A 22449-nucleotide genomic window follows, 5' to 3' on the forward strand; every position below is an offset into this window, starting at 1 on the left:
TTTAAAAAAGGTAAGTATATCTTTTTTCGTAGGAGGCTTAATTTACAAGCTATAGGCAAATGTTTAGAAAAAGTGCAAAAAAAACAGTTGAATTTTTTCTCAGAAAAATCGCCATATCTCGGGAACCATTTGAGGTAGAAAAATGAAATTAGTCTCAAATTATAGGAAATTTGATTTGCTTTAAAAAAGATGAGTATAACTTTTTTCGTAGGAGGCTTAATTTACAAGTTATAAGGAGAAAATCAGACACATATTGCAAAAAAATCCGTTGCGAGGGCGGAGGGCATCAAAGCGAAACCATCCAAAGAATTCCAATTTGCATATTATTAAATTTCAATAAAAAATCCTGCCTGAATATATTTTGGTTTGTCGGCTTTCGAAGGCAGTAGGCGTATGAACAATAGATCAAAAGGTGCGACCGTCACGACATCTTTTATCCACCGTCGTATGGCAAAAAGGCAATTTTTCTTTCGTTTAATTTACTGATGATTATAAAGTGCGTTCCACACACACAAAAAACAAAAAACACCCGCGGGGTAAGTCACGACGACAGTCAAAGTGCAACCGTGCACGTAATCGGCACGTCGGTCGGGCGTAAGTACTGATGGGAACCGCGTGCAATTGTTTTTTTTTTATCGAGAATTTCGCGTTCTTATGTAAATGTGGTAGCGGTGTACGTAAGTGATGGTAGTGCTGTTTTCTTTTGTTTTGATCCCCCGGGGGTGTTTCACTGCTGTGTGAACCAAGGTCTTTATGTCCATTTATTGGGAAAGAGAGAACTGTATAAGAATATTGGTACGATACTGGAGGACATTACTTTGAGGTACTTAAATAGAGTTTTGACTCAAAAACAAGGAAATTTTCTAATATAAATCACTTGTGTAGCTTTAATAATTACTGTGTTAAAGCCACTTTTGTCTGCCCACGTTTGATGCTCACTGTTTGAAATACTCAATAAGGGTTTTCCCTGAACAAATGAGCGTTTTTTAAAGAATAATTTTATATATGAACCATTTCTGTGGTCCTCAAACTCTCTGAGCTAGAGCCGGTTTTTCTCATCAAGGTCCGAAGTGAAAACAACTGACTACCCGGAGGAGATTTTCCCATATAACTCCGAAACTATTGAAGATATCTGCATAATTCCTTTACGAGGTTATAGAGGGCATAACTGACCTGCCTCACAAAACGGTATTTATTCCATGTCAGTTGTGGATAATGAGTGGTAGACATGAGAAAGAAGAAGAAGAAGAAGAAGACGACGACTACCGGGGCGACTACCACCACGTTGATCGGCATTAATCACCCAGAAATTACCATTTTCGCTGCCGGTGCAACCGTGTGAGCACCGAGACCTTCGTGCGTACCGTCTTATCCGCATTTGTTTTTTTCTATGTGAGATTTTATTATTATGGTTATGATCCATATAAACCAAGAGAACTCATGCAATCTGTCTTTTTTCTGTTCATGTTGTCAATTGTTTTTTTTTCTCACGAAGCTCTTGGACTATTAAGGGTTCTAATAAAACACCATTAATGAATATTGTTTATTTTTTATTTCGAGGCAATAATAATTTAAAAACTACACAATAATATTAATAATAATAATAATAATATAAATACCGCATTTAAGAGCTATAGTTATTGGTTCGTTGCACGTACGGCCACGACGTCAAGTCAAATTTACAACGTTCCTTAACCCTAAGGCACAGCGTATTTTTAAAAGCGCAACTGAAATATTTTTTTCGCAAAAAATACACAATTTAACCGCACTTGGGGGAGGGAGGCTAAAAAGACAACGAAATTAATTTAAAAGAGTTGGCAACGCTACTGTAATTAACTTTATTTTCGAATAATTCAATATTGAGTGCTCGGATTTTGTTTTGAATGGGTTTAAATGATAGACAATTAAATTTTAAACAAAATTTGTCTTTACGATTTTTTTCTAGTGTAAATAATAAGGGAGATATTGAAGTTTTCGTAAATGTTGTTTTAGGGCGACCTGTTATAAGGGCTGTCGCTCGGACGCCCTTTATTTTAAATGCCTATAACTCGGTTACTATTGATTTTAGAGCCATGAAGTATTAAGCAATTTTTGTTTGATATTCAATTTTTTACCAAATAGGATAATTGAAAAAAAATAAAAATCTGGAAAAATGCTGAAAAATTAGGAAATTTTCTAAAAAATTATGGAAAATTTGTATTAAAGTTGTCTAATTCGAAAAAAATAAAAATCTAAACAAAATTCTCGAATGTCATATGGTTGTCGCTTAGCCGCCCTTTATTTCAAATGCCGATAACTCACTCATTTTTGATTTTAGAGCCATGAAGTATTTAATATTTTTTGTTTAGAATCCAATTTTCTATCGAATGGAATTATAATATACAGAGTGTTTCGTAAGAAAAAAGTAAAAATCAGGGAAAATTCTGTAAAGAAAATGTTTTTTTTTTTGAAAAATCTTTCTTAATCATTAAAAAATAAAAATCTAGACAAAATTTATGAATATCATAAAATTGTCGCTTAGCCGCCCTTTTTTTAACCGCCAATAACTCGCTTATTTTTCACTTTAGGGTCATCGAGTATTAAATGGATCTTGTTTGGTATTTAAATTCCTATCGATTGACATCATAATATACGGGGTGTTCTATAAGAAAATACTACAAAATTTAAAAAAATCCGTTTAAAAAAATATAATTTTTTGACAAATTTCGAACTAAAGATTTTTAATCGATAGAAAATTTAATTTTAAACAAAAGTTGTTTTTACCAAATTTCTCTAATGTTAAAAATAAGGGAGATATTGAAGTTTTCGTAAATGCTCTTTTAGGGCGACCTGTTATAAGGGCTGTCGCTCGGTCGCCCTTTATTTCAAGTGCCTGTAAATCGTTTACTATTGATTTTAGAGCCATGGAGTATTAAACAATTTTTGTTTGAAATTCAATTTTTTACCAAATAGGATAAATGAAAAAAAATAAAAATCTGGAAAAATGCTGAAAAATTAGAAAAATTTCTAAAAAATTATGGAAAATTTGTATTAAAGTTGTCTAATTCATAAAAAATAAAAATTTAAACAAAATTCTCGAATGTCATATAGTTGTCGCTTAGCCGCCCTTTATTTTGAATGCCGATAACTCAGTTATTTTTGATTTTAGAGCCATGAAGTATTAAATATTTTTTGTTTAGAATCCAATTTTCTATCGAATGGAATTATAATATACAGAGTGTTTCGTAAGAAAAAAGTAAAAATCAGGGAAAATTCTGTAAAAAAAAATGTATTTTTTAAAAAAATCTTTGCTAATCGTTAAAAAATAAAAATCTAAACAAAATTTATGAATATCATGAATTTGTCGCTAAGCCGCCTTTTTTTCAAACGTCAATAACTCGCTTATTTTTAACTTTAGAGCCATCGAGTATTAAATGGATCTTGTTTGATATTTAAATTCCTATCGATTGACACCATAATATACAGGGTGTTCTATAAGAAAAAACTGACAAATTTAAAAAAATCCGTGTAAAAAAATATAATTTTTTGACAAATCTCAAACTAAAGATTTTTAATCGATAGAAAATTTAATTTTAAACAAACGTTGTTTTTACCAAATCTCTCTAATGTTAAAAATAAGGGAGATATTGAACATTTTGTCGCTCCGCCGCCCTATACTTTAATCGCCCATAACTCGCTTCCTGTTCACTTTAGACCCATGGAGTATTAAATAACTTTCGTTTAAAATTCAATTGTCTATCGTTTGCCATCATAATAAACGGAGTATTCAAAAACATTTTCAGTACAATGACTTAAAAACCGAAATTCGTATGCAACGTTGCCAAATAAATTAAATTCGACATCCTTAACATGCGGGTAGAAAACTCAACTTAACCGTCTCAAGTTGACTTCCAATTTCCCCCTATTAAACGCCGTGTAAAAAAAATTGCACAAACTTATTGGCTAAATCACAAACTAAATATTAACTGGCATCTCTTAATTAATTAAACAATTAAGTAATAATAAATTTCGAAAATCTTAAAACAAGCTGCACAGGGTGGCGTCCAACATAGGAACCTTGCCGATTGTCAAATTTGCCTCCCTGTACATAATATACCCTTCTATTTAGAGACTAGACGATATTAGTCCGTTTTTTTAGTCATATATAATGTTAAAAAAAAATGTATATATACAAAACAAGAGCTATAAGAGAGAAATAAATTAGGAATCCTTCTTTTGTTTTTTTTTGTTTAAATACTGATTATATGGTTGTTAATGTTTTAAAGTCTAATATCTATTGTAGTGTTGAAACGTGGGACTGGAACATGGATAATGGCTCGTCCTGAAAAAAAACGATCCGGTTAATATTGTTGAATAAATTCAATAAATACTAAACATGCAAAATAAGGAAACGTTAGTAGCAACAGTATAAGTGATTAAATATTAATAAATAATAGTAGTCTTACACAATAAAATAGGGAAGAGGCCCCCCTTTAGCCCTTTTTCACCGTAATAGAGGCTTTCGCCCCCACTTATCGCCATACACACTGATTACATCTAAAAGAGGATTAAATAAAATTAGTAAATATTATATACAAAATTTATTTAATTATATTTGACATGGCACAAACTACTTTGTCGAACCACCAAACCGGCACGATTATATTAGTAAAGGAAGAAATTAGTTTTGTGGTTAGAGAAAAGTATTCATGCCATGCACTAAACAACTATTTTCTTTTATATATTAATTAATTTTTCGTTTTTTTTTAAGAGACACCCTGTATATTATGGTCTCAATCGATAGGGAATTAAGTGCCGAACAAAAGTTATTTAATACTTCATAGCTCTAAAGTAAAAAGTAAGCGAGTTATGGGCGTTTAAAGTAAAGGGCGGCTAAGCGACAATACTTATATTATACAAAATCCTTAATATCTCGCTTAGTTTAAATACTAGAGACATATAATATGACTCAATTTTGTTTAGAATTTAATTTCCTATCGACGAGAGGCATGTTCAAGGCAGGTCCAATATACGGGGTGTCCCAAAAGAATGGACTCAAAAAATACCCCTTTGGATTTTTTGAGGGAGAATTTTTTGGGAAAATTGGCTATAACTTTTTTTTGGTACATTTTTCAAAAAAGTTTTATAAGACTTTTTTAAAGCATTTTGAGCAATTAAACAATTTATAAAAAAAAAATTAAAATTTTCCAAAAAAATTTTTTTTTTCAAATTTTTCACCTAAAAATTTTCAAATTTTTCAAAAATCCTTCATAACTCTTTTATTTTTCGATTTACGAGTAAAGGTTATTCTTTATGATTTGTTCTAATTTTGTCTGAGATTTCGATGGTAAAATAATTTTTTTTAAATTCCCCATAGTTTTCGAGAAAATGAGGAAAAACTCCTAAAAGGTTTTTCCCAATTTTCCGGAAAACTATTGGACATAAAAATGATTTTTTTATTGCAGCTGATGCGTATTGAAATTCCAAACAACTTTTGTTTTAACATTTTTTTTCTTTATCCAGTAGGTTTCCAGAAAAAAAATAAAAACCAAAATTACGAACATTTTTTCAGGGGTACCCCTTTGGATTTTTTGATGAAGGGTTTTTGGGGTATAACTTTTTCCAGGTACATTTTTCAAAAAAGTTTTATAAGACTTTTTTGAAGCATTTTAAGCAATTAAACAATTTATAAAAAAAAAATTAAAATTTTCAAAAAAAAATTTTTTTCCAAATTTTTCTCCAAAAAATTTTCCAATTTTTCAAAAATCCTTCATAACTCTTTTATTTTTCGATTTACGAATAAAAGTTATTCTTTATGATTTGTTCTAATTTTGTCTGAGATTTCGATGGTAAAATAATTTTTTTTTATTTCCCAATAGTTTTCGAGAAAATAAGGAAAACCTCCTAAAAGGTTTTTCCCAATTTTCCGGAAAACTATTAGACATAAAAATGATTTTTTTATTGCAACTGATGCGCATTGAAATTCCAAACAACTTTTGTTTTAACATTTTTTTTCTTTATCCAGTAGGTTTCCAGAAAAAAAATAAAAACCAAAATTATGAACATTTTTCCAGGGGTACCCCTTTGGATTTTTTGATGAAGGGTTTTTGGGTATACCTTTTTCCAGGTACATTTTTCAAAAAAGTTTTATAAGACTTTTTTGAAGCATTTTAAGCAATTAAACAATTTATAAAAAAAAATTAAAATTTTCCAAAAAAATTTTTTTTCCAAATTTTTCACCTAAAAATTTTCCAATTTTTCAAAAATCCTTCATAACTCTTTTATTTTTCGATTTATGACTAAAGGTTATTCTTTATGATTTGTTCTAATTTTGTCTGAGATTTCGATGGTAAAATCATTTTTTTTAAATTCCCAATAGTTTTCGAGAAAATGAGGAAAAACTCCTAAAAGGTTTTTCCCAATTTTCCGGAAAACTATTGGACATAAAAATGATTTTTTTATTGCAACTGATGTGCATTGATATTCCAAACAACTTTTGTTTTAACATTTTTTTTCTTTATCCAGTAGATTTCCAGAAAAAAAATAAAAACCAAAATTATGAACATTTTTCCAGGGATACCTCTTTGGATTTTTTGATGAAGGGTTTTTGGGGTATAACTTTTTCCAGGTACATTTTTCAAAAAAGTTTTATAAGACTTTTTTGAAGCATTTTAAGCAATTTAACAATTTATAAAAAAAAATTAAAATTTTCAAAAAAATTTTTTTTTTCCAAATATTTCACCTAAAAATTTTCAAATTTTTCGAAAATCTTTCATAACTCTTTTATTTTTCGATTTACGAGTAAAGGTTATTCTTTATGATTTGTTCTAATTTTGTCTGAGATTTCGATGGTAAAATAATTTTTTTTTAATTCCCCATAGTTTTCGAGAAAATGAGGAAAAACTTTTAAAACATTTTTCCCAATTTTCCGGAAAACTATTGGACATAAAAATGATTTTTTTATTGCAACTGATGCGTATTGAAATTCCAAACAACTTTTGTTTTAACATTTTTTTCTTTATCCAGTAGGTTTCCAGAAAAAAAATAAAAACCAAAATTATGAACATTTTTCCAGGGGTACCCCTTTGGATTTTTTGAGGGAGAATTTTTTGGGAAAATTGGGTATAACTTTTTCCAGGTACATTTTTCAAAAAAGCTTTATAAGACTTTTTTAATGTGCTTTAGATGATTTATTGATTTGCCCAAAAAAAAATTCAACTTTAAAAAAAAAAAAAAATTTCCAATTTTTCACCTAAAAATTTTCCAATTTTTCGAAAATCCTTCATAACTCTTTTATTTTTTGATTTACGAGTAAAGGTTATTCTTTATGATTTGTTCTAATTTTGTCTGAGATTTTGATGGTCAAATAATTTTTTTTAAATTCCCCATAGTTTTCGAGAAAATGAGGAAAAACTCCTAAAACATTTTTCCCAATTTTCCGGAAAACTATTCGACATAAAAATGATTTTTTTATTGCAACTGATGCGCATTGAAATTCCAAACAACTTTTGTTTTAACATTTTTTTTCTTTATCCAGTAGATTTTCAGAAAAAAAATAAAAACCAAAATTATGAACATTTTTCCAGGGGTACCCCTCTGGATTTTTTGATGAAGGGTTTTTGGGGTATAACTTTTCCCAGGTACATTTTTCAAAAAAGTTTTATAAGACTTTTTTAAAGCTTTTTCAGCAATTAAACATTTTATAAAAAAAAAATAAAATTTTTCAAAAAAATTTTTTTTTTCAAATTTTTCACCAAAAAATTTTCCAATTTTTCAAAAATCCTTCATAACTCTTTTATTTTTTGATTTACGAATAAAAGTTATTCTTTATGATTTGTTCTAATTTTGTCTGAGATTTCAATGGTAAAATAATTTTTTTTTAATTCCCCATAGTTTTCGAGAAATTAAGGAAAAACTCCTAAAAGGTTTTTCCCAATTTTCCGGAAAACTATTGGACATAAAAATGATTTTTTTATTGCAACTGATGCGCATTAATATTCCAAACAACTTTTGTTTTAATATTTTTTTTCTTTATCCAGTAGGTTTCCAGAAAAAAAATAAAAACCAAAATTATGAACATTTTTCCAGGGGTACTTCTTTGGATTTTTTGATGAAAGGTTTTGGGGTATAACTTTTTCCAGGTACATTTTTCAAAAAAGTTTTATAAGACTTTTTTGAAGCATTTTAAGCAATTAAACAATTTATAAAAAAAAAATAAAAATTTTCCAAAAAAATTTTTTTTTTCAAATTTTTCACCAAAAAATTTTCCAATTTTTCAAAAAAACCTTCATAACTCTTTTATTTTTCGATTTACGACTAAAGGTTATTCTTTATGATTTGTTCTAATTTTGTCTGAGATTTCGATGGTAAAATCATTTTTTTTAAATTCCCAATAGTTTTCGAGAAAATGAGGAAAAACTCCTAAAAGGTTTTTCCCAATTTTCCGGAAAACTATTGGACATAAAAATGATTTTTTTATTGCAACTGATGCGCATTGAAATTCCAAACAACTTTTGTTTTAACATTTTTTTTCTTTATCCAGTAGGTTTCCAGAAAAAAAATAAAAACCAAAATTATGAACATTTTTCCAGGGGTACCCCTTTGGATTTTTTGATGAAGGGTTTTTGGGGTATAACTTTTTCCAGGTACATTTTTCAAAAAAGTTTTATAAGACTTTTTTGAAGCATTTTAAGCAATTAAACAATTTATAAAAAAAAAATTAAAATTTTCCAAAAAAATTTTTTTTTTTCAAATTTTTCACCAAAAAATTTTTCAATTTTTCAAAAAAACCTTCATAACTCTTTTATTTTTCGATTTACGACTAAAGGTTATTCTTTATGATTTGTTCTAATTTTGTCTGAGATTTCGATGGTAAAATAATTTTTTTTAAATTCCCAATAGTTTTCGAGAAAATGAGGAAAAACTCCTAAAAGGTTTTTCCCAATTTTCCGGAAAACTATTGGACATAAAAATGATTTTTTTATTGCAACTGATGCGCATTGAAATTCCAAACAACTTTTGTTTTAACATTTTTTTTCTTTATCCAGTAGGTTTCCAGAAAAAAAATAAAAATCAAAATTATGAACATGTTTCCAGGGGTACCCCTTTGGATTTTTTGATGAAGGGTTTTTGGGGTATAACTCTTTCCAGGTACATTTTTTAAAAAAGTTTTATAAGACTTTTTTGAAGCATTTTAAGCAATTAAACAATTTATAAAAAAAAAATAAAATTTTTCAAAAAATTTTTTTTTTCAAATTTTTCACCAAAAAATTTTCCAATTTTTTAAAAAAACCTTCATAACTCTTTTATATTTCGATTCACGACTAAAGGTTATTCTTTATGATTTGTTCTAATTTTGTCTGAGATTTCGATGGTAAAATCATTTTTTTTAAATTCCCAATAGTTTTCGAGAAAATGAGGAAAAACTCCTAAAAGATTTTTCCCAATTTTCTGGAAAACTGTTGGACATAAAAATGATTTTTTTATTGCACCTGATGTGCATTGATATTTCAAGCAACTTTTATTTTAACATTTTTTTTCTTTATCCAGTAGGTTTCCAGAAAAAAAATAAAAACCAAAATTATGAACATTTTTCCAGGGGTACCCCTTTGGAATTATTTGGAAAATTGCCTATAATTTTCTTTTGGTATATTTTTCAAAAAAGCTTAATAAGACTTTTTTAAAGCATTTTGAACAATTAAACAATTTATAAAAAAAAAATTAAAATTAAAAAAAAATTTTTACCAAAAAATTTTCCAAATTTTTCAAAAATCCTTCATAACTCCTTTATTTTTCGATTTACGAGTAAAGGTTATTCTTTATGATTTGTTCTAATTTTGTCTGAGATTTCAATGGTAAAATAATTTTTTTTAAATTCCCCATAGTTTTCGAGAAAATGAGGAAAAACTCCTAAAAGGTTTTTCCCAATTTTCCGGAAAATTGTTGGACATAAAAATGATTTTTTTATTGCAACTGATGCGCATTGATATTCCAAACAACTTTTGTTTTAACATTTTTTTTCTTAATCCAGTAGGTTTCCAGAAAAAAAATAAAAATCAAAATTATGAACATTTTTCCAAGGGTACCCCTTTGGATTTTTTGATGAAGAGTTTTTGGGGTATAACTTTTTCCAGGTACATTTTTCAAAAAAGTTTTATAAGACTTTTTTGAAGCATTTTAAGCAATTAAACAATTTATAAGAAAAAAATTAAAATTTTCAAAAAATTTTTTTTTTCCAAATATTTCACCAAAAAATTTTCCAATTTTTCAAAAAAACCTTCATAACTCTTTTATTTTTCGATTTACGACTAAAGGTTATTCTTTATGATTTGTTCTATTTTTGTCTAAGATTTCGATGGTGAAATAATTTTTTTTTTATTCCCAATAGCTTTCGAGAAAATGAGGAAAAACTCCTAAAACATTTTTCCCAATTTTCCGGAAAACTATTGGACATAAAAATGATTTTTTTATTGCAACTGATGCGCATTGAAATTCCAAACAACTTTTGTTTTAACATTTTTTTTCTTTATCCAGTAGATTTCCAGAAAAAAAATAAAAACCAAAATTATGAACATTTTTCCAGGAGTACCCCTTTGGATTTTTTGATGAAGGGTTTTTGGGGTATAACTTTTCCCAGGTACATTTTTCAAAAAAGTTTTATAAGACTTTTTTAAAGCTTTTTCAGCAATTAAACATTTTATTAAAAAAAAATAAAATTTTTCAAAAAATTTTTTTTTTTCAAATTTTTCACCAAAAAATTTTCCAATTTTTCAAAAATCCTTCATAACTCTTTTATTTTTTGATTTACGAATAAAAGTTATTCTTTATGATTTGTTCTAATTTTGTCTGAGATTTCAATGGTAAAATCATTTTTTTTAAATTCCCAATAGTTTTCGAGAAAATGAGGAAAAACTCCTAAAACATTTTTCCCAATTTTCCGGAAAACTATTGGACATAAAAATGATTTTTTTATTGCAACTGATGCGCATTGAAATTCCAAACAACTTTTGTTTTAACATTTTTTTTCTTTATCCAGTAGGTTTCCAGAAAAAAAATAAAAACCAAAATTATGAACATTTTTCCAGGGGTACCCCTTTGGATTTTTTGGGAAAATTGGCTATAACTTTTTTTTGGTATATTTTTCAAAAAAGTTTTATAAGATTTTTTTAAAGCCGTTTGAACAATTAAACATTTTATTTAAAAAAAAAATAAAATTTAAAAAAAATTTAGAAAATGTTGAATATCTTGCTTAGTTTTAGTACAGGAGGCACGTGATATACAGGGATTTTGTTTAGAATTTAATTTTCTATCGAACCTAGTAAACCAAATACCTCAAATAAGTGACTATTTAATTAGAGCGGCCATATTGAGGTTATGTTAAGATAAAGTGCCTTAAGAACGAACGTCAAAGGCGGATTATTAAACGGGGTTTACGAGCACCCCAATAAAAACAAACGAGCCTCAATATTTACCGTTTAAATCCGCTCGGGGATTAACTTTAGCACCTAATAAGCGCGCTTTACGCAATTCGGAACAACTCGTTCGTTTTCACACCTAAATTCGGCCCCATAAAACCGAAATTTGTCAGGGTCTACCGCCCGTCTATATTCACACAAAAGTAATTTATTCACTTTTAATCATTTTTCTTACTTTAAAATCTCGCGTCACTAATGCGGCCTTTGTGCCCCGGAGGACCACTTTTGATGGTTCTTTGAAGTCTTAAAATACGTTTAATTTGTCGGTGTGCCTCGGATTTTTCGGGACACCTCGTATATAATGGGCTTACTCGAAAGGAGGTTGAATTCTGAACAAAAGTTGTTCAAGCAGTTTTTCTCTAAAGTGAACAATAGCTGAGATAATGGACATGCTGTCGCTTAGCCGCCCTTTTACTTTAAACGCTCATAACTCTCTTATTATTAACTTTAGGGTCATAAACCAAAAAATCATTTTAAGCATCCGACTGCGCATCGATTGACCGCATGAAATTTCCAAAAAAATCCCCAGATAACTCAAAAAAAAATTTTAAGAACTATGCTAAAAAAAGGGTGATATCTTGGAAATTCTTGTTTGAACCGGTTTCAATATTAAACAATATTTTTAGGGAATATTTTCGTGAACATTTTACTTTTTATTTCAAAGGAATATTCCCATTATTTTCTGAGATATCGTACTTTAAAATGAGTGGGCACTTTAAGGATTGAACGGTGTCCTTGGATAGCACTGCCTAAAAGGGCCGATATCTCAAGAATGCTTGTTTGGACCGGTTTAAACGTGAAACAATATTTTTTAAGAATATTCTTCTGAATATTTTACTTTTTATATCATGAAAATATTCCAAGTAATTTTTGAGATTTTGGGGTTTAAAGTGACTAGTCACCTTGAAGTTTAAAGATTGTTTTTTGATAACTATGCTTAAAAGGGCCGATATTTTGTGAATTCTTGTTTGAACTGGTTTGAACATTAAGCATTATTTCTAGAGAATATTCTTCTGATCATTTTACTTTTTATTTCATAAGAATATACTCATTAGTTTTCGAGATATTGTAATTTAAAGCGAGCGGTCTCTTTGAGGATCGAACAATGTCCAGCTATAAAATACCTTTTAATGCGAATTTAATTCTTTAGAAATGATGAACACTTTCAAAAAATTGATAAATAGTAAAAACAGAATTTTTTCCATCCATACCATATCAAAAACAAGCGAAAAACCCAACATTTTGTGAAAAACAACACGCTTTAAGGGAGTGTCGCTCGGCCGCCCTTTACTTTAAACCCCCATAACTCTCTTATTATTAACTTTAGGGCCATAAACCAAAAATTCATTTTTATTAAGCATGCGGCTGCCCATCGATTGACCACATAAAATTTCCAAAAAATTCCCCAGATAACTCAAAAAAAAAAAAAAAGTAAAAAATTTAAGAACTGTGCTAAAAAAAGGGTGATAACTTAAAAAATTTTGTTTGTACTGGTTTGAACATTAAATAATGTTTTTAGGGGATATTCTCGTGAACATTTTACTTTTTATTTCATAGGAATATTCCCATTATTTTCTGAGATATTGCCCTTTAAAGTGAGTGGGTACTTTAAGGATTGAACGGTGTCATTGGTTAGCACTGCCTAAAAGGGCCGATATCTTAAGAATGCTTGTTTGGACCGGTTTAAACATGAAACATAATTTTTAAAGAATATTCTTCTGAATATTCTGCTTTTTATATCATGAAAATATTTTAAATAGTTTTTGAGATTTTGGGGTTTAAAGTGACTAGTCACCTTGAAGTTCAAAGTTTGTTCTTTGACAACGATGATTAATAAGAGCGATATCTTGTGAATTCTTGTTTCAACTGGTTTGAACATTAAACATTATTTCTAGAGAATATTCTTTTGAATATTCTACTTTTTGTTTCATAAGAATATTCCAATTAGATTTTGAGATTTTGAGGTTTGAAGTAAATGAACACCTTGGACCCAAATTTTGGTTATGGAGAATAATGCTACAAAAGAGCTGATATCTTGAAAATTCTTGTTTGAACTGGTTTGAACATTAAACATTATTTTTATAGAATATTCTTCTGAATATTCTCATTTTTATTTCATAAGAATATTCCAATTAGATTTTGAGATATTGAGGTTTGAAGTAAACGAACATCTTGGACAGAAATTTTGGTTATGGAGAACAATGCTGCAAAAGAGCTGATATCTTGGAAATTCTTGTTTGAACTGGTTTGAACATTAAACATTATTTCTAGAGAATATTCTTTTGAATATTCTACTTTTTGTTTCATAAGAATATTCCAATTAGATTTTGAGATTTTGAGGTTTGAAGTAAACGAACATCTTGGACAGAAATTTTGGTTATGGAGAACAATGCTGCAAAAGAGCTGATATCTTGGAAATTCTTGTTTGAACTGGTTTGAACATCAAACATTATTTCTAGAGAATATTCTTTTGAATATTCTACTTTTTGTTTCATAAGAATATTCCAATTAGATTTTGAGATTTTGAGGTTTGAAGTAAACGAACACCTTGGACAGAAATTTTGGTTATGGAGAACAATGCTGCAAAAGAGCTGATATCTTGGAAATTCTTGTTTAAACCGGTTTCTATATTAAACAATATTTTTAGGGAATATTCTCGTGAACATTTTACATCTTATTTCATAGAAATATTCCCATTATTTTCTGAGATATTGCCCTTTAAAGTGAGTGGACACTTTATGGATTGAACAGTGTCCTTGGATAGCACTGCCTAAAAGGGCCGATATCTTAAGAATGCTTGTTTGGACCGGTTTAAACGTGAAACAATATTTTTAAAGAATATTCCTCTGAATATTTTACTTTTTATATCATGAAAATATTCCAAGTAGTTTTTGAGATTTTGGGGTTTAAAGTGACTAGTCACCTTGAACTTTAAAGATTGTTTTTTGATAACTATGCTTAAAAGGGTCGATATCTTGTGAATTCTTGTTTAAACTGGTTTGAACATTAAATATTATTTCTAGAGAATATTCTTCTGATCATTTTACTTTTTATTTCATAAGAATATACTCATTAGTTTTCAAGATATTGCACTTTAAAGCGAGGGAGTGTCGCTCGGCCGCCCTTTACTTCAAACCCCCATAACTCTCTTATTATTAACTTTAGGGCCATAAACCAAAAAATCATTTTTATTAAGCATCCGACTGCCCATCGATTGACCGCATAAAATTTCCGAAAAAAAACAAAAGAAACTCAAAGTTCTTACCTGTGCTGTTTGAGGTTGTCCTGCCTCTTGAAACTCTTCCCGCACACCTCGCAGCTGAAAGTCAACTCGGGACTCTTGTGCGTCCTCTCGTGGATCATCAGGTTGTACGGTTTGGTGAACCGCCTCTGGCAGTACTTGCACACGAACTCGCACTTGGCTCGCATCTTCCTCCTGAACTGGTCGCGGGATACGTCGTTCTCCAATTGCATGATCGCGAACATCTTCGGACGCTTTTTATCGCTCCTACGTGATCGTTTTTTGTTTTTTCTTTTTTTATTTAAAAATTCTCACGGAAGTACCGCGGATGGCGCGAGCGCGTATACTATAAAGGATCTCGGGTGGTTTGCGGTTTGTGTTCAAATGTTTTTTTTTGTTGTAAAGTTTGATGATTAAGACGCTTTTTGAGAAAGAGAGAGAGAGAAAGTTGACTTCCTGTTGGGCCTCACTGATTCACCCGCTGATTTAATCTGAAACAAACGAATGAATTAAAAAACAAAAGAATGTTGCTAGCGCACCTACGGCCATAATTTAGCGTTTTATGGCATATGCATAAAACGTTTTCCTAATTATTATTGTTCAGATCCTTATTTTAATCGGGACAGAAGATCACGACTTTAATAATTTAAAACCGTTTACGGTAGCGGTTAATTAATGCTCGATCGTAATTAACACTTAACCTTGTACATAGTGTAATATTATATAGAAATTTCCATTTTTTTTTTACTTATACACCATAAACAATTGCAATCGATATGGTACAGGCCTACATGCACAGTCATTTGTTCAATAACGATGACGTTCCTGGGGGAAAACAATTGCCGGTAAATTTATGGCAATGACGTCACGGTACGGTACTATTATCTGTTAATGACGTCATTTGTTTTAATTGGAATCGAAAATAGATTTTTATTTGACTATAGGAAACAATTGAATACGCGCCTTAACTATCCGGAATTAGTGGCAAAAAGTGTTTTATTAAAAATTGAAATACGGAACAGCCTCATTCATTTGTTTTTCAGGCAATCATATTTTTTTGTTTAGTCCAAGCATTTAATGCCGGTATTCATTTGTTTTTTAGGCGATTGATGTCAACTGTTATTAAAATTTTCCCACGCAATTAACGACATTTTTTTGTGATTTATTTCGGGATGTAGAAGTCATTTTTCGTTTAGTCCAGGTACTTAAAGAGTTAATTTTCAATTGTTTTTCAGTCAGTTAATTCAATTGTTTTCCTTCAAAATTTTCCCACGCTATTAATGGTGTTTTCTGTCAGTTAAAGTAAAATTTCATTTTGTCCAGGCAGTTGTTTCAACTGTTTCAGGCAGCAAGGGTAAATGTTGAAAAAATACTCAAACAATTGAATTTGATCCTCAACTTCTCTTAAAGTCACTTCAAATCCTTTTTAACCGTCAAAAACAGTTGAAAGTAAACCCAAGATGATTTAAATAACTGAAACCCATGACTCAACTGCCTGGAAAACAATTGACTATTACCCTCAACTGCCTGGAAGTATCAAGTAATTCCCTTAACTGCCATGGAAAAAAACAAAAGAATGTCTTTTAAGAGGATCCAAAACTTCCCTTTGCGAGTGTGAGAAAACCCGAAAAACAATTGAATATAATAGAGTCATAGGCTTAAATGTCACAAGGTCAACTACCTGGAAAATAAAAGAAAACAACTACTTCAAGTATTTAAAAAACAATTGACTACTAATAGTTCAACTGCCTGAAAATATCAAATAATTAACAGAAACAAAAAAAAACAAAAGAACATTTTTCAAGAGAATGCAAAATTCTCCTTTGTGAATGTGAAAAAAACTGTAAAACAGTTGAATACTTGAAGCCTGAAATTTTTTATCAACCACCTTCTTCAACTGTTCATCAACTGCATGGCATAAATACCCGAACAAATGCCATCAACTGCGTGGGAAAATTTTGGTTTTTTAAAGAAAAACAATTGAAAAACGACATCAACTGACCAAAAAACAAAAGAACCTACTTCAACTGTCTTTTCATCCTTTTTGAACGTGAGAAAGTCTCAAGAAACAATTGAACATAATATACTATGATTTCCCATTTAATGGCTGAAATTATGTGAATCAACTGCCTGGAATAATAAAATCACCGTTAACTGCCTGAAATATTGAGAAAAACAAATGAATACAGCACGTAGCCTTTATTTAAATTTTTTCACGCAGTTGGGTTGGGTTGGGTTGTACTCCAGGCAGTTGAAGTCAATTGTTTTTCTTTTGTTGCAAAAAATTCACTTTTTCCAGGCAGTTTTTTAAACTCTTCTAGGCAGTTGTTTTCGACATTCAATTGTTTTTAGGCAATTATGTTTTTCCCATGCATATTCTAGGCAATTCAAGTCCTTTTTTATTGAAACAATTGACTATTATTGCTCTCAACTGCCTGGAAATATCAAAAACTTTAACTTAACTGTTTTGTCTGAGAGGATGCAAACCCGAAAACCGAAAAATGTTGCAAAAGTTTAAAAAACAAAAGAGTGTTTTTCAAGAGAATGCAAAACTCTCCTTTGTGAATGTGAGAAAAACTGTAAAACAGTTGAATAATTGAAGTGTTCTATGACTCAACTGCCTGGAAAATGATAAAAATTATCCTCAAATGCCTGAAAAACAATTGACTATTGCCTTCAAGTGCCTGGAAGTATCAAATAATGTCCTTAAAAAAAAACAAAAGAAAGTTTTTCAAGAGAATGCGAAACTTCCCATTACGAGCGTGTGAGAAAAACAATTGAATGCTTGAAGCCTGAAATTTTTTTTCAACTGTTCATCAACTGCATGGCATAAATAACCGAACAAATGCCATCAACTGCGTGGGAAAATTTTGGTTTTTTAAAGAAAAACAATTGAAAAACGACATCAGCTGACCAAAAAACAAAAGAACCTACTTCAACTGTCTTTTCATCCTTTTTGAACGTGAGAGAGTCTTAAGAAACAATTGAAAGTAATACTATGATTTCTCATTTAATGGCTGAAATTATGCGACTCAACTGCCTGGAATAATAAAATCACCATTAACTGCCTGAAATATTGAGAAAAACAAATGAATACCTACGTCACTCTACTGCGTTTAATGCTGATTCCACCATTCATTTGTTTATTTAAATTTTCCCACGCAGTCCGGTAGGGTTGGGTTGTACTCCAGGCAGTTGTTTTCAATTGTTTTTCAGTCAGTTAATACTGTTCATTCAATTGTTTTTCTTCAAAATTTTCCCACGCAATTAATGGTGTTTTCTGTCGGTTATAGTAAAATTTCCTTTTGTCCAGACAGTTGTTTCAACTGTTTCAGGCAGTTAAGAATATTTTTCATTAGTTCCAAGCCATTAGAGTAATTTTTTTTATCGTCCAGGCACTTCGATTTTATTAAATGTTTAAAACATGTTGAAAAAATACCCTCAACTGTTTGAAAAACAATTGAATATGATCCTCAATCTTTGAACCTCAATCGTTGAAAATAATATAATGTAGGTACTATCGGGAAACTAACCTTAATTCTTTGAAAAACAAGTGACTATTAGCCTGAATTGCCTTGAAACAATTATAAATTATCAAAAAAAAATTGAATTATCAAAAAATGGCGTGAACTCTATAAAAAAACAATTCAGGTTCCCACGGTCTTTCAATCTGTCTTAAACGTCAAAAACAGTTGAAAGTAGATCCGCGATCATTATAATAATTAAAATCCTTGACTCAACTGCTTGGAAAATATTAAAAAAACGACTTCGAGTGCCTGAAAAACAATTGACTATTACCCTCAATTGCCTGGAAGTATCAAATAATTCCCTTAACTGCCATAGAAAAAAACAAAAGAATGTCTTTTAAGAGGATCCATAACTTCCGTTTGCGAGTGTGAGAAAAACCGAAAAACAATTGAATATAATAGAGACATAGGCTTAAATGTCACAAGATCAACTGCCTGGAAAATAAAAGAAAACAACTACTTCAAGTATTTAAAAAAACAATTGACTTCAAATATTTCAAATGATGCCTGGAAATATCAAATAATTATTAAAAACAAAAAAAAAAACAAAAGAACATTTTTCAAGAGAATGCAAAACTCTCCTTTGTGAATGTGAGAAAAACTCAAAAACAAATGAATATGATTGACCCATAAGCTTCACGTAAATGTCCGAAGTTCTATGACGCAACTGTCTGGAAAATTATGAAAATTATCCTCGAATGCCTGAAAAACAATTGACTATTGCCTTAAAGTAAAGTGCCTGGAAGTATTTAATAATGTCCTTAAAAAAAAACAAGAGAATGCGAAACTTCCCATTATGACTTGAATGCCTTCTTCAACTGTTTGGAAAAAATAAAAAAAATCAACTGCCCGGCATAAATAACGAAACAAATGCCCCATCAACCGCGTGGGAAAATTTTGATTTTTTAAGGAAAAACAATCGAACTGCCTGTAATAATAAAATCATTTATTGAGGAAAACAAATGAATACAAGACTGCCTCTACGAGTGCCGATTCCACCACTCACTCGTTTTTCCAATATTTAAAAAAAAAACAATTGAAACCTTCCCTATGCCCCAACTACACTATATCCTTAACTACAGCACTTACTTTCATATAATTTGAACAAACGTGCATTCACTCGTAGAAAAACAAAAACGAATCACTATAGGATGACTTGATAACTAAAGCGAACAGAACATATATAATATACATATAAAACAATTGACGATCTGCGGTACCGCTGGTGATAATCCGATCACAAGTAGTGGCGCCAAATGTGAAACTGCGTTGATCGTTGTCGATGATTGTGAAAAGGTTGAATATGATTGTTTCCCTACTCCCCGCGAAACCGACCGTTTTGCATAATAATGTCCGATGTTCATTTGTCTCTTTTGGGAGTGATGGATGATGCGCCGAGTGAGGATTTACCGGAGTCGGATTATCGGATTTAGTGCGGGAGCAAATCCCAACCATTTAACGCATTGTGGTTAATTAATTCGATGGTTTAAGGGAGTCATTTGTTTTTTTTTTGTTAACATTTTAAGGTTATAAACAGGCAGTTGATGATCATGATTTAGTTATTCCAGGCATTTAAGTGAAGCCTAGGGGTGTATTATATTCAACTGTTTTTTCACTTTGAAATACATTTTTTTTTAAGGGCATTTTTTGATACTTCCAGGCAGTTGAGGATAATGAGGATAATAGTCAATTGTTTTTAAAACATTGGAAATGGATTTTCCAAGCAGTTTAGTCATAGAACTTCACGAATTTAAGTGAAATCTATTGGTCTACTTTCAACTGTTTATAAGTTTTTATCACGCCCACAAACGTACCCTCTTAAAATACATTCTTTTGTTTTTTAGGTTGTAGCGGGCATTTTCCTAATACCTCCACAATGACTGTCATTTGTTTTTTCTTAAATAATTTTTCTAGCATGTTTAGAACCTCTGGAATGCGTTTTTTTTTGGGAAAAAAATTAATTAAAATGTTTGAAACCTCTGGAATCAATTTTTTTTGTGCTTAAGGAAAAAATTTACTTTATTTTGTTTTTCAGGAAAACAAATTATTCCAGGAATTGTTTTTTTGATAATTTTCCTAAAATGTTTAGAACCTCTGGAATGCGTTTTTTTTTTGAGAAAATAATTGAAGAGAGAAAGCTGAAACAAATGTTTCCCAGGAAATCGAGAAAGACTATCAATTGTTTTTTTTAACAAATTTTTTTTTAAAATTTAGAACCTCTGGAATCCATCCTCCGTTATTTTACGAAATCCAGTGATTGTCAATTGTCTTTTTTTGGTAATATTCACACATTCATTTGCTTTATACAGTCGATGATCTTAATTTCATTATTCCAGGCATAGTTGGGTGAGACCTGTGGGTGAATTATATTCAATTGTTTTTCAGTGTTTCTCATGCTCATAAAGGGAAGCTTTTGAACATATTCTTTTGTTTTTTAGAGTGTTTTAATAATTGTCCAAAAATGTTTAGAACCTCTGATTTTTGTATTTTTTTGAATGATAATTTTTTTGAAGGAAAAAGCTCAATTTCTCAATAAACCCAAAAACTGTCAATTGTTTTTTTTTTCAAAATTTTTGTTAAAATTTAGAACCTCTGGAATCCATTTATTTTATGAAATCCAATGATTGTCAATTGTTTTTTAGAATGGAGGGGGCATTTTTTACTACTTCCAAAGACACCCGCAATGACTGTCATTTGTTTTTTCTTAAATAATTTTTCTAGCAGATTTAGAACCTCTGGAATGCGTTTTTTTTTTTTTAATAATTGAGGAGGGAAAACTAAAACAGATTTTTCTCAGGAAAAACATAAAGGCTGTCAAATGTTTTTTTTTTTCAAAATTATTTAGAACCTCTGGAATCCGGTTATTTTTGGGGAAAAAATTAATTCTTCTTTCCCACAAAATTCAATAACTTTCAGTTGTTATTTTCTTTAAATTTTTCTTGAAAAAGTTTGGAACCACTGGAATTATTTTTTTGTGGAAAACTTTCTTTTGTTTTTTTTTCAGGCAGTTAGGAATTTTTTTAATAATTGCAGGCAGTTAAGGACAACAGTCAATTGTTTTCACACATTTAAGTGAAACCTATGAGTCTACTTTCAATTGTTTTTCAGTTTGTTTCACGCTCACAAACGTAGATACCCTCTCGAAAAACATTCTTTTGTTTTTTAGGTCAGAGGGCATTTTCCTAATACCTCCACAATGACTGTCATTTGTTTTTTCTTAAATAATTTTTCTAGCATGTTTAGAACCTCTGGAATGCGTTTTTTTGGGAAAAAAAATAAATTGAAAAGTTTGAAACCTCTGGAATCACTTTTTTTTGTGCTTAAGGAAAAAATTTAATTTTTTTTTCCAGGGAAACAAATTGTTCCAGGAATTGTTTTTTTGATAATTTACCTAGAATGTTTAGAACCTCTGGAATCCGTTTTTTTTTTTTAAAAGATAATTGAAGGAAAAAGCTCAATTTCCCAATAAACCCATAATAACTGTCAATTGTTTTTTTTTCAAAATTTTTCTTAAAATTTAGAACCTCTGGAATCCAATTATTTTATGAAATCCCATGATTGTCAATTGTTTTTTAGAATGGAGAGGGCATTTTTTACTACTTCCAAAGACACCCGCAATGACTGTCATTTGTTTTTTCTTAAATAATTTTTCTAGCATGTTTAGAACCTCTGGATTGCGTATTTTTTTGAGAAAATAATTGAGGAGAGAAAGCTAAAATAAATTTTTTCCCAGGAAATCGATAAAGACTATCAATTGTTTTTTTTTTTTTCAAAATGATTTAGAACCTCTGGAATCCGTTTTTTTTGGGAAAAAAAATAAATTGAAAAGTTTGAAACCTCTGGAATCACTTTTTTTTGTGCTTAAGGAAAAAATTGAATTTTTTTTCCAGGGAAACAAATTGTTCCAGGAATTGTTTTTTTGATAATTTTCCTGAAATGTTTAGAACCTCTGGAATCCGTTTTTTTTTTGAAAGATAATTGAAGGAAAAAGCTTAATTTCCCAATAAACCCATAATAACTGTCATTTGTTTTTTTTTTTCAAAATTTTTCTTAAAATTTAGTACCTCTGGAATCCAATTATTTTATGAAATCCCATGATTGTCAATTGTTTTTTAGAATGGAGGGAGCATTTTTTACTACTTCCGAAGACACCCGCAATGACTGTCATTTGTTTTTTCTTAAATAATTTTTCTGGCATGTTTAGAACCTCTGGAATCCGTTTTTTTTT

General features: G+C 29.8%; 1 protein-coding gene across 3 annotated transcripts in view; it reads right to left on the reverse strand.

Annotated features, from left to right (window-relative positions):
• Positions 1-1537: 1537 nt before the first annotated feature.
• LOC126746963 (protein drumstick) overlaps positions 1538-22449 on the reverse strand; it is a 42643-nt gene continuing 21731 nt past the window's right edge. The window contains exons 2-4 of one of the 3 annotated variants that reach the window (XM_050455388.1): positions 14719-15185; positions 4446-4536; positions 1538-4321 (exon numbers count right to left, since the gene is read on the reverse strand). In XM_050455388.1, the coding sequence (XP_050311345.1) occupies positions 4512-4536; positions 14719-14939 (246 nt within the window). In that variant the 5' untranslated portion in view covers positions 14940-15185 and the 3' untranslated portion in view covers positions 1538-4321; positions 4446-4511. Of the gene's footprint in view, positions 4322-4445; positions 4537-14718; positions 15186-19310; positions 19496-22449 lie in introns of those variants that run through there. The other 2 variants (XM_050455386.1, XM_050455385.1) reach the window with 2 other exon arrangements.

This window comes from Anthonomus grandis, chromosome 18, assembly GCF_022605725.1.
Source record: "Anthonomus grandis grandis chromosome 18, icAntGran1.3, whole genome shotgun sequence".
In the NCBI taxonomy this organism is placed as follows: domain Eukaryota; kingdom Metazoa; phylum Arthropoda; class Insecta; order Coleoptera; family Curculionidae; genus Anthonomus; species Anthonomus grandis.